Genomic DNA, 13,838 nt, shown 5'->3' on the forward strand with positions numbered 1-13,838 from the left:
AAACCCACGGCATATATATTTAATTTATATTGAGATTCATTCTAAGGGAATGAATAAAAATCGAATGAATAACAACTGATTCATCTAGAAGCTTTGGAAGGAAGAAGGCCTTTTGTGTGGCCTAAAGCTTCTTGGGGAAGACAAGCATGTTTGGTGTGATCATTCTTGGCAACGGAATTGGTAGAAATACAATGTATTAGGGAAAAATGTAGGAGGATTCCATATCGTGAAGTATATAGGCTTTTCTTGGAAGTAGCACTATATACTTTTGTACTTACTTGAGGTTCATTTTCTGCAAAAGAAAATACAGAAGCTATGCATTCAGGAAAGCTGAGAGGTTTCCAGAGTTAAGGCGTTGTGTAGGAAGCCATACCCAGATGTTTCTCTCTTCATTTTTCTAGGTCATGCTTTTTGTGTAAACTTAGTAAAAACTTGTGCAAGCATTATTCTTCTTTCTAAGTTTGACATAAGGAAGGATTAGCTTAAGAAAAACGTATAAGGAATAAACAGAATAGTTTGGAAATCATTTCTTAATTGGAAATGGAAAATGGTTGTGGTATAATCTCTAGTGTGTAGGGAAATAAAACACAAGGAAATATTTGTATAGCTGTGTTTTTTCTTCTTGTAGACAAAGACAAAAGAAATTTGTATGCACAAAATGATAACACACAACCATGGTTGTGTATACACAGCCTAGTTGTGCATACACAGCATGGTTGTACACACTCAGGAATGGCTGTGTATTTGCATTTCCAGTATGGTTGTGTGTTGACTACTTAAACCCTTATAATCCATGGGAGATACACTCACAATATTAATGTACTCAAGGGAATTTTGAAAAGGTTAATATGACTGCAAATATATAGTGCAGTTGTAGCAGCATTCATAGGGTTTGTTTTTTAAAATAAGAAATAGAATAAAACCCTTGAAGCTAGGACATTATGCAACATTGTGTTATTGATAACAATTGAGAACAACTCTTTTGACAATAAATAAGATGTGCCTTGAGAAGGTACAGTAAGGCTGGGTTGGTTTCTTATCTTGAAAATGTGTAAGAAAGGCATAAATGCCTACCTATTTGAAACTATATGAAGGAATACAGACGTGTGTGTATGTGTCTATGTGGGCTATAACCCGAAAACTTTGGAGAACATAACTGGTTAAAGATATGCAGAATAATACCAATCAGATTAGAGGGTATGCATACCAAAAAGACTTGTATTATGAAGAATTCACCTTCTTATTTTGAGTTATCTCATAATTATTCAAAACTGAAAAATATCACAGCAGTGAGCCTGATCATTCCATTTGAGATTAACCTTCTCTAGCAAGTGTTGAAAGCTAAAACCCTAGTTTAGGAAGGAAAATGGGTAAGAGAAGAACAGCGGAACCCGTAATGTAGTTAGCATTTCAATTATAAAAAATTAAAAAAAATTAAAAACACTCAGACATTGCAATGACAGCAAAGACATGTCATGCATCATATGGGCAACTGGCGACTCTTAAGACAATTACCTCTACTAATCTAGGGGATTAGTTGTATTCTCTGATAACTTATGCAATGATTTATGAGATAGATTCTCATATAAGGTTTAGTGTGGATAACAAAATCATGTAATGCTATTGTATGGCCAAGAGTCTATCTGTGAGTACAGATGTGGTCAACCATAAGTTAAAACTTACTTGTTTCTAGACCTATGCCCTAGAATCTTAAGTTGCAGCCGAGAAGGGTCGAACTTGACTTCACACTTAAGTGTGATTGCATCTATTGAAAACCTTTGGCCAAGGTGGTGCTCTTTTCAAGAGCGTCAGTCAATTCTATAGTCCAAATATACACCTCAGTCGGAGGCCAAACTAGTTAGGAGTATCCTATAGTGTATGATCGACTAGGGAGCTGTGTATAACTTATGCAATGATTTATGAGATAGATTAAACAAAACCTCACATAAGGTTTAGTGTGGATAACAAAATCATGTAATACTATTGTATGAACAAGAGTCTATCTGTGAGTACAGATATGGTCAACCATAAGTTAAAACTTACTTGTTTCTAGACCTATGCCCTAGAACCTTAAGTTGCAGCCGAGAAGGGTGGAACTTGACTTCACACTTAAGTGTGATTGCATCTATTGAAAACCTTTGGCCAAGGTGGTGCTCTTTTCAGAAGCGTCAGTCAGTTCTATAGTCTAGATATATACCCCAGTCAGAGGCCATACTAGTTAGGAGTATCCTATAATGTATGACCGACTAGGGAGTTGTGTATGATTATACACTAAGTCTCAGATGGCATGAGTTAAACTTTTTGTTACCTCCTTGCGAAGGGTCGTGCCAATCCAGTTGGATATGGCATGAGGGACTAGTAACTCTATGGTTGGGCGGAAAAGTGCCCTAATGATACTTTCCCACCCCAATGGTCTATTGGTAAAGTTATGAAAGATCAGAATTTTTGGCATCTGGAAAATGTATCTTCTAAACTTCTCTATACATTTAATTTGAATTGTTAAACTTTTCATTTGTATCAATTATTTTGCTCATAGCATAGATTTCAGTTTGAGATCAAGTTTCCTTTCAGTCAATTTATGTTCAAAAAAAAAACTGCTAGTGTTTCCTTACTTTCTGTTTCAAGTTGATAAGTTATAATTATATTGCTTAGTTTCTATTCCGCATGTTACACAACACTCCTTTGCACATGGTTGTCTGTGCATCAAACCTCAAGTGGTACATGCAAAGACCTAAAAAAGGTGCTCCTAAAGACAATTCTGAAGATGTAAATTGTATAGAAGGTTGCCGCCATTCGTAACAAGTGGATCAATCTTGCCACAATCAAGAGCTAGCTAGAAACAGTGATGCACAATGACCCAATACTATGGTCAGCATTCATCTCTTGTCTCAAGTTTCCAATTCTACTACTAAGAGGAACCCATCTACATACAAATTCATTCATTGACAACCACATTAGCCATTTACCTCTTATCTCAATTATATAGTTCTTTTGTTGTTGAGATGAACTAGTCTTCATAAGTCATCCATGCAATCAAGAGAAGCAAGCTAACCTCTAGGAAAGAAGAGAACCTTGTAGTTGTATATATTGTTGTGCCTTTCATTGTAACGCCCCCACTTTGAAATACAATTTAGTGATAAATGATAATAATAAAATTAAAATGAGCACTTGCACCGGAAGGGGTGCAAAGGTTACACCAATAGAAAAATTTATTTTCGAAGGAAAAATTTATAATTTATTTTCGAAGGAAAAATTTATATCATTTTCAATTATGAATATTTACATTGAAGGTCGTTCCCTTTGCTTGTATAAAAAAACTAAAAGATGGAGAAGATTATACGATTTGCCCACAAAATATCCTATTTCAAAGTAAAATATTCTAAACATTTATATATTATCAAAAATTAAAATAAGAAGAAAAATATCTAACTAGTTTAATAAAAAAAAAAACTTACACAATCCAATTATGAAATAAAAATTTTACCTCAAAAATATTTTGAATTTATTTTTGAAATTTCATATCTAAGAGAGCATAATAAAAATGCATTATGATCATCAACAATCATACTCCTTAAACTTCTAATAAAAGCAAATAAAAACTTATGACCTCTTCACAAGAACATAAATTGTTTATCAACAAACCAATTACAATGTAACATATAAAAAATATCCGTATGTATTTAATGATATGTCTAAATGTGCTTTTAATTTTGGATTTTTCCTTTTTAGTATTTAAAAAATATAACAATTTTAGATTGCAATTATAATATTTTGAAATTCATAAACATAAAAAACTATTTGATGTATTACATTTAAAAAAGCCACCTCCATAAATTTTCATAAATATCTATTTTTTAAAAATGTTAACTATTAAATATAAACAAACTTCTTTAAAAAGTAATTTGAAGGAAGCTAAATTTATCAACCCATACTCCAAATTTATCTTTCGCACCACTCTCTATGAAGTATATAATAATCTTGAGAGTAATTTTTGGTCACTCTCCATTATATGTTTACATATATGACATAGTTAACATAATCTCAAACATATCTTTATTATAAAAAAGAAATAAAACAAAATTAAAATGGTTTGTTTTAAGTATAAATAAAATAATGACTAACATTTTAAATATATGAATTTCGTATGATAAATTAATTGAAATAAAATAATTGGATGTATAAAAAAAAAAAAAGATAAGGTTTAATTTACGTATTTTTAAATTGATAAAAAATATTTTTTTTTCAAATCTATTAATGACTAATAATTTAAATATATGAATTGGATATGATAAATTGATTGAAATAAAGTAATTAGATGTGCTAAAAAATAAAAGGATAAGATTAGGGTTATGTATTTTTAAATTGATGAAAAGAGAATTTTATTTAATGTATTGCAATAGTTTATAATTAAGAATTTGATATTGAATTATAAATTAGAATGTATAAATAATTAAAATATAAGAAATTAAATGTTTTAAACAGTCATAATACTCATGAGCATGATTTATTATTGATTCCTACCATTTTATCTTTTAAGTAGAGTTTTATTTTGATACCTAAAATAAATATATTCATCTAATGATGTTTATTTCTACAATTTTGTCTCTAATAAATTTACATTCATTTAATTGATAAACTCCACGAGTCACAAACAAAATTCTATTTTAGCTATAGTATAGCCTTAACTTGAAAGATATGTTTCTTAAAAGAACACAACTATGATAATGTTGTTTTCATTTTACATTAACCAGCCTCACAAAACAATAGTAACTATGCCATTATTTCTCAAGGCCTTGCAGATGCAAGGAAGGCAATTGAAAAGTTAACCATAAGAAATAAGCAAATATTAAACAAAAATATGAACCATATGAGATTCGAGAATTGCAAGAACTTAAAGATTTTTAAACAAAATCAATAATAGAAGATGTTTTAATAATATAGTAGATGAAAAACATTTTCCTCTTAGAAGACTTTTGTTAGAGGGTTTTAACTCTTCCCCTGTTCATGTATTTGGAATTTATTTTTTTTCATATTTCTAAAACAAAGTCAATTTGCCTAAATGATTTGACAAATGCTACCAAATTATACCTAAAAATGCTAACGAATTATGCCAATCTTTTAAGATTCATTGATATGAGATAGGCATTCTGTGCACAAGAAGTAAACAGTGAATTTGGGAAGGCTATATAAATTTCCAGAATCTTAAAAATAAATCAACTGGACTCCCAAAAACCACATTCCTACTAAAACCAACTCATAATTAATAAATACAAACATACCAATTGGTTGCAAAGTGATACAATAAAGAGCCATAAAGAGCCAACTCAACATCAGTCAAAACGGAACACAAATTTTTAGTATTCATCATATATCCGAATTCCCAGTTCTTAAAATTCACTCTGCTACAAAAACCCAACTCGATATCGATCATAGACAACATAACCAATTATTTGAATCTATCATAAATTCTATTAATTCTAAGCAAGTGAACATACTTGTAATGGAGGGGGCTCTCAGGCCTTCACTGTAACCTGATCCAGGCTAACAGTACATACTGAGGAATCCATGACCTTGAGTAAGGAGGCATGCTCAACTTGCAAGACATAAAAAAAATCTGAAAGTATCAGATTATTGAACTGGAGACAAGACGTTTGCAGCATTTAAAACAAAAATTGATTTGTGATTTGATCACTTAATGAAATCTGATTTGTTTCACAGATTTAATTTGATTGATTTATGATTTGATCACTTAATGAAATCTGATTTGTTTGAGAGATTGGATTTGATCGATTTGAAAGCATTTCAGAAGATATTTGGCATCAACGAATTTTGGTTTTCTGGTAGTATAAATATGCATTCACTTTTGAGATTGTATTCTGAAGAAGTTTACCGGAACAGAGTCTGCTTTCACAGCGTGAGACAGGTTTTGACTGAAACCTCACACAATATAGCCTATCGGCTAATTAAAATATAAAAGAATATAATTAAATATAGTTAAATTTAAAATAAGTTAATGAATGGTCAAAGACATGAAATGAAAAGTTGCGACTCTCTCAAACATGAGATATAAAAGGGAGAAGAGCACCTCATTTGAGGGGGATAATTTGGAAATCAGAAGTGCAGATCTGATTGTGAAAGGTTGTGTCCCTTTCAAAGAACAGAAATAATGAAGAGTTGCACTCTTATGAAGGGTGCTAATGGTGAAAGGGTGTGTCTCTTGCCAAAGGGCATACATGATGAAGAGGTGTAACCTCTCCTTCACATTGAGAGATATAAGGGAAAGGAATCAAAAGCCTGTTGAAGATGTAGCTTCTGTCGGAATCCTAAATACCGACACAATAGATCAAATGTGTAAGTGGCCTATCAGCCTTACACATTTGATCAAGCAATTAATCTTATTAAAAGATTTCTTTCATAAATATACTTAATCATAATTCATTTATTTGACAAGTAGGATGATCAGGTTAATCATCAATACATGTTACAAAGTTGATTACTACAAACAGTTCAAATAAAGACCTTGGTTATCGGGTCTTGTCTCTTAGCGGCAGATTGCATTAAATCTATTCTTCATTGATCGCCTTACTACTTATGAACCAATGTATCAAATACAACCAACTCCTTTAGAGTCGTTGTTGTAGCAGAGACGGAAGCAACACATTAATCTTCATTCAACGGAAGAACCCCGATAATATTGAAGACTAAGGATGCTATCATAAGATCATACAATTATATGAAAATTGATTAAGATAGCAATTTAATAAAGATAGTTATAATTAATAAATCAATTTATAACAATTGTAATTAATAGTTACTAATCAGTATGAACAACAAATACGTAACTGTTGGAGAAATAGTGAAAAGTCGTGTCCCCTTGGAGAGGGAATATGATGTATATATATATACGCTGCTGTTATAAGTCTTCAATTAGATAGAGATGCACATAATAATAATTTTGGAATTACAAAAACAAAAGGAGGTTTTCAGACATAAATGATGCTATGAAAATAAGAATAAGGAGTATACGGCTACACAAATTTATGCTGTGAAGCCAATTATGAAAGGTGCATAATATTGAAAATATAAAAGATACTGTATGAAGTCAAAGATCAGAATAATAACAATATAGACGGCAACAATAATATACTCCTTGCAGACCATAAGATACACAGTCAATATCTCCCGCACTACAAGCAAGATCAGTTTGAATATCGACTGCAGCCAATAATATGATAGCAGATTGAATAGTTATTATATTGATAACAAGGAACATATGAATCAGAATATTATTGTTACTGATTACAGATCAAACACATAGACTTGAACAGAAAATTGTGGAAAACAATCACAGCTTATCTAACCCTTCTGCAAGCAGATTGTATACGAAATATCTAGATTGACATTCATACATATATATAGATATGTAACTGTTCGATTCACTCTACAGTTGACATTAATCGAACTTACGTAGTTCATCAAGCAAAAGGATACTACAGCAGATTGGATATGATATATTGATAAGGTCGAATTTATTCATCCATACATAGCAGTCCAAACTTGTTCAGTGGTAGATTGTATTTGGATTACATTCATACACATCAGTAGATCGAATATAAGACTGACTGAAGAACATATATCACTCATAGATATCAGACGTTGATCAAGGTATAAATAAAATTTAAAATTTACCTGCCTATTATAATCTAATCAAAATCAACAAAGCCTCCATATGATAAGAATTTAACCTCTCCCTGAGGATGGCCTTTCATTTCTTCGATGGAAAATGGTTTTGGAAACTAGTGGGGAGAAGAATGTAAAACCCCACACGACTCATCAGTGCAAGGAGGTAAATTGCCTTTTTAGGGGAGGTGTCTAACCAAAGGTTGAGGTCAGTTTTCTGTTAACAGGCAGATTGGAGATTTTGGCTATCAGGTTGATCCTTGGCAAAGAATTTTTGCATTCAGAAGACATATATAGAGTTAACACAAATTTGGCCTCTCAGTTTGTCGCAGTGTTGCTAGACTTGAACGAGCCCAAAGCAATGGTGCTCGCCCTTGCCAAAAGGATGATCAATCTCGAGTATGTAGGCAAGTTGGAGGACGTTATAGTTTTTGTGAGCCCCAAACTAAGCATTCCTCGGCCAAGGGGGCTCTTTACAAACTCCTGATTCCTAATCAGCATGTAAACAAGCTTCCTTTCGTGCTGGATCTCAATGGGGTAGATTTGGAGTGGCATAGATACAGGGCTGTAATGGGGTGTGGTTTCCTGTAAAAGTTGCCTTGGTTGGAATCGTACAGTAGTTGGAATTGGATCAACGAATTCATCAATTTCATGTGGTTGGTAGAAGTCGGTTGAATCAAGGTAGGTCTTTATTTATTTTTTTGGTGTTTTGGCGATGCTTTGATCTTTGCCATTAGCAAGATTTTGATGGAAAAGAGGCTGGACAATGGTGGTTACTACTCTAAGGCTTAAGAGAGGTCCCATATGTCATCATGTTGTAATGATCATATCAATAGAATGTATAGAATTTTTGGCAAGAAGGGAATAGTAGGAAGTCTATAATGGCTTCCAAAGCTCTTGCACCTGCATTGGCTTTACAGAGAATTACTTACAGTACTTTTGGGGTCAGGCTGATTTGGTGGACGATGCCCTATTTTCTTCAATCTACTGTACTGCTGTTTATTTTGATTGATACACTACTCCTCTTACCTATCAAAAAAAGAATGTAGAATTTTTTTTAGTATTTTAAGGTTTGCTGTTCTCTTTCTTTCCACTGATGCACCTGTGAAGACTGTTGATACAATTTGTTACAGTTCTGTTGTAGATTCTGATTTTTAGCAGGGATATGACCCCTATAGAACCCCTATAATCTATCAACTAAAAAAATTATTGCATAATTTTTTTAAAATTGACTGATAAAAAAATTACTCTATCTTTCGACATCAATTCCCCTTACTGAAATCTCCAGTTTGCTTACTTGCTACAAATGTCAAACCTCAACTCCTGAAATAGATTGTAACAATTAATTATATTGTTTTTTTTAACTCATTTGGTCATCATATTTATCTTCAAAACATGCCCAGGGAATTAAAAAAAGTTATATTAAATTTGTCATAGAAGGCTGCATGAAATTAAAGGTTTTTCCTAGATATTAAAAGAGGTTCATTCAGTCTCTCTGTCAAACTTGCCCAATCTTCTGGAGTTACTCCCAAGTCTTGCCCAGCAGGCCAATTAGACCGAGAAAACATAACCTCTCACACAAGTCATTGGAAGTCCAAGAAAAGTTATGTCATTTTTATACAACCACATAGGTTCCAATGCTTTAATCAAAACAACATTGTCAACTATCAAATTAGCATCATAAGCACATAATACTAACTGCAAAATCATTTTTGCTTTCCTTTGTGGAAACCAAAATATAGTCAACACTTCATGAAACTTTCTCATATAAAAGTGAGTTTTTTGCCACTAAAGAATAATCATAGATGAAATAAAAGAAAAAGCAAATACAAGCACCATTATTCCAATCTATTTTAAGAACTAACCTTCTCCTGTAATGTTTCCAATTGAAAGCCCAGTTCCTTCAAAGCTTCTGCATATTGGTCACTTATGCCAAGATTGTGTATGCTGTTTGATAATGACCGCCCTGCATACAGAGTACAGCATTTAATGGAAACAATATTGTGAAAGGAATTTTATGCCTGTGACTGATCCAGATGACAGATGATCACAATAACATTCTGGAATCAATATATGATGCAAATTACAAAGCTAAATTACACAAAAAAGTATGCAAATACACAAAATTAAATGAATGATGGATATTAAAACTCACATAAAAACACCCAAGACTCTTGATCCAATATCAATCCGTTCACAAACTTGGCTTAAACATTAAATTATCCTTTAATGAAAGCATCAAATAGAAGCATAAGAAAACAAATAGGATTGAAGGATTAAAAAGTTAGAAATGAATGCATTTGTTATCACTAACATGATTTTGCATGACTAATTTCCAACTTTCAGTTGCCTAATTATAATATGAAAAAAGATATCTTAGACATCATAGTAACATTCCATTAACACAGTAATAACACTGCATGGCAAAAGTGTTCAATTAGACAAATTTAAAAGAGGCAAAACACAGTAACAAGAAAATATGTAATCTTCATAAAAAAATCTTGACTTTGCTATTTCATTGTTATGTTGCAAACTGCTTACACTAGGAATAAACGTTGCAAACTGCTTATACTAGGAATGATTTAGGTGTTCATTTTATAGGTCCTCTCTCTATTCGGCTTAATTACCAATCTCATCTTTGCAAGGGATACACCTCACTTTATATTCTTGAGTGTCAGCATTTCCAGGTGCACTTCCATGGTGCAACTTTTCGATGCAATGGTTAAGAAAAAAATGTTTTATGGTTCTAAGGTTTGGGCCCTAGCTTAGGTTCTTGTGATTGATCTCAAGTTGAGAGGGTTCAAATAGTTATGCCATGTTACCAAATTCCTCAAATATTAGGCTCATTCTACATACAAAACATCCTAGAATCAATGTTTGAATGGAATCGGCACAGAATCTGTCAAGGTTAGAAAAATGTATCCCTAAAATTCGCTAAATTTTTTACCTCTGAAAAACCCTAAACAATATTCTTTACTCCCGAAAATTCTAAATTCTAAATGTAACCACAAGCTACATTATAAAAAAGAAACTTTTTTTGTTTCAAACGAAAACTATGAATTGAAAAATAATATTTTAATTGTCTCATGGCATTTCATGAATAGAAATGGGTACTCTAAAACACCACCTCATACAAAGAAAGTAGCTTTCTTCAACAGCCCTTGCCTAGATGAGAAAAATAAGCAACACCACAATAGGAATGATTAAATGTTTTTCGTCATTTTGGGAAAAGTTGCATTAAGGTGCTAAACAAGGTAATGGCTAGGATGCTCCTTACTTTGCTGCTTTTGGAACTACACCTAGAACTACGACTAGTTTATCAGATTAATATGGTCAAACTGCCTATGCTTCCACAAGCAAAGGTGACTGGAAGAAAGCAAGAACAAAAGATGTTTCTCGACTTTATCCCTATCATCTACTGTGGTCTCTATAATCATTTCATTTATATTTATTATATATTTAATATATAATTTAAAGTAAAAATAATAAATATTATAAAATGGTTTTTAAATTAATAATTAAACTATTATATACTATATTATTATATTGTTTATTAAACTATACATTAACAATTATATATAGAATTATTAATTATAAATAATATAAAATTTAAAATTTATAAATTAAAAACATGTATACTTATACAACGTTATTAAATGTAAATATATTTGATTTTAATTATAATGCACATGTTTAATTTTTAATACATAATTAATATATTTAATTTTTTATGTATATGTTTTTCAAAATTATAAGTAATATATTTAATTTTTCATATATATATGATTTTTATATTTTTATGTACAAATGTCCCAACCCCAAAAAAAATCTGCCATACTGGCATATTGTACCTACAATTCTGATTCCAATTTAGCAACTTAGAAATTATGGTTCAGCATATTATTTGGTGCAAACAAACAAAGCCTTTGTGTATTGTCCAAGTTGAATTTGCTACTTGACCCCTTCATCTTGAGACTATCATCAAGATCAGCTAATTTATACATAAGTCAATATCCATGGCAATTCTCCCTTATCTCGTGGGAGATATCCTCTCTTGGCAGTATGTTCCTCAAAGGAGATTGTCTCTTTGGGCCCCCTTGAGTGTCACCATTGTTGGTTCTCCACAATCCACCTATTCTTCCAATCCATTGGCATTTATCTAGACCATCTCCCTGCATTCAAGTACTCTTGAGGTGCTCCTCGTCATCTCCTTCTAGAGAAAGAGGTGCTTAATCAATTTGTAAAAGAGGAGATTTATTGTCAATACATCTAAGTCACTTGGACCTGCCTTCCAACTTCTCTCAACTCCAAACTAGCTTTTTATGTTGCATATTTATAATAGGTTGTTGGAATCATCGTTCAGCCCACCTATCTTCAACATCATCAGTCTCATGGTTTGAGGATTCCCCTTGGCCATTTGCAAGTGTGTTTCCCATTAACATCATGTTGATAAGAACCCTCATATTTTATAGAGTGATATACTATGTCATCTTTGTTCTATTTGAGAGGTGAAGCCCAAGGAGCATTTTACTTTTTGGTGCCCAGTCTACTACAAAATCCATGGGAGGTACTCTTGTCTATTAAAAAAGTCTATTACATCCCTTCCATTTCCTTCCACTAGCTTGATTGGAAGCGCTTGCCCCTTTTTCTTCATGAGATCCCTAGGTTTGGGCAGAAGTCTCTATAAGGTGATTCTAAACCTACCAAATTGATTACTTACTTCTTTTAGCATGTCATCACTATTGGAGGTGTTAAGTACCCTTTGGAGACTTCTAATTCACATATGAATGAGCACAAATAAGTGATCCATTGCTCTTTCTTGCATTCTAGTATGATGTGGGCTCCCCAACATCCTAACTATCACTCTAGTGGTTATACCACTATACCATTGATGCATAGACGTAGACCTCAACAATAAGGTCACACTACAAACTTTTTTCTCACTTCCTATAGTTATTCAACCCTAAATTTAGGATGGAGTTCTATACAACATCCCCTACCTCCTAGGATAGTCCAACTTAGCACCCTTAGCTTTGGAGTGTCACCAACAAGCATTCTCAAACTATTCATCACCACTCCCACAATGATCAATGATGTTGTTATTGCCTCCTCCTATACATATAACATAGACACTTGAGGATTTCCGTCGCTTGCTTAAATGGTCTTTTGTTATTTATCACGATACAAGGTACTCTCTCTCCTCCCTTTTGCTACTTGCTTGGGTATTTGCCCTTTTTTTGGTTAGCCCCCTTTTGTGTTTTCTCTTTATCTATGGAAGTTTTGTTTGCCCTAGTCCTTTGCTATTGTACATGATATATTCCAATCCCATTTATCTATTGATATATTTTCTCTTTCTTTCTTAATGTATAGTGAAGTAGCTTATCTCAACAAAATTTAATCATTATGAGCTTAGTGGATGGCTTGCTTGCTTGTTCTTAACCCCTTCTTTTGGCAACTTGTGATTATAATGGTTTTTAAAACCAAAGACATTTCTACAAATGTTAAGTCCACTCTTGCAATAAAATTGTTCTCTATTGCCATCCATTTTTTTTGTTTATAATATATAAACAAATATGCTTATTGAATCCTCTAAATCTTGTGTCACTTTTCTAGTCCACCCTTAAAACTGGGGATTCTCAACTCAATATCACCTTAATTGTCCTCCTCAAAAAAGTGCTTCCATCTACACTCAAGAGAATAATACATATTAGCCTAAACTCCAAAGTTGAGAATGAGCACTTTGACTTATGTGTCCTATATATCATGGGATAAGTAGATGATGCCATTACTAGTTTAGAAACTCAAGAAGTTATTTATCAATCTTCTTTAGATAACCTCATCAAATGTCCTTATCTCTTTTTCTTCAAGAGGTTGTAATGTCAATAACAATGTACCTTTAAAGGAAACAAAATGCATTGGAGGTGTTAAATGATAGGATACAATTGATTTATGATTTAAACCAAAGAGATAGTCTCCATCTTTGCCATTACTACCAAAGCACTCCAATACCCCCAATCTCGTTCTAGGTATAATGGATATGCTTCATCTTGACATCAAGGGCCTTCTCCTTGTCCAAAACTTGGATTATGGAAACTAAAGCACATTATTAGTTTTTTCTTTGCTAGAAGACATTAAGACCTTGGATGTTGAAAGGTTCT

At 32.4% G+C, this 13,838-nt stretch overlaps 1 protein-coding gene across 2 annotated transcripts in view; it reads right to left on the bottom strand.

The window, feature by feature from the left end:
• The window catches only part of LOC131047970 (uncharacterized), a 223,419-nt gene that overhangs the window by 145,270 nt on the left and 64,311 nt on the right, over positions 1–13,838 (bottom strand). For both annotated transcript variants that reach the window (XM_057981782.2, XM_057981781.2), the window contains exon 3: positions 9,546–9,646. In XM_057981782.2, coding sequence (XP_057837765.2) covers positions 9,546–9,646 — 101 coding nt within the window. The remainder of the gene's footprint in view (positions 1–9,545; positions 9,647–13,838) is intronic.

Source organism: Cryptomeria japonica, chromosome 3 (genome assembly GCF_030272615.1).
Source record: "Cryptomeria japonica chromosome 3, Sugi_1.0, whole genome shotgun sequence".
Taxonomy (NCBI): domain Eukaryota; kingdom Viridiplantae; phylum Streptophyta; class Pinopsida; order Cupressales; family Cupressaceae; genus Cryptomeria; species Cryptomeria japonica.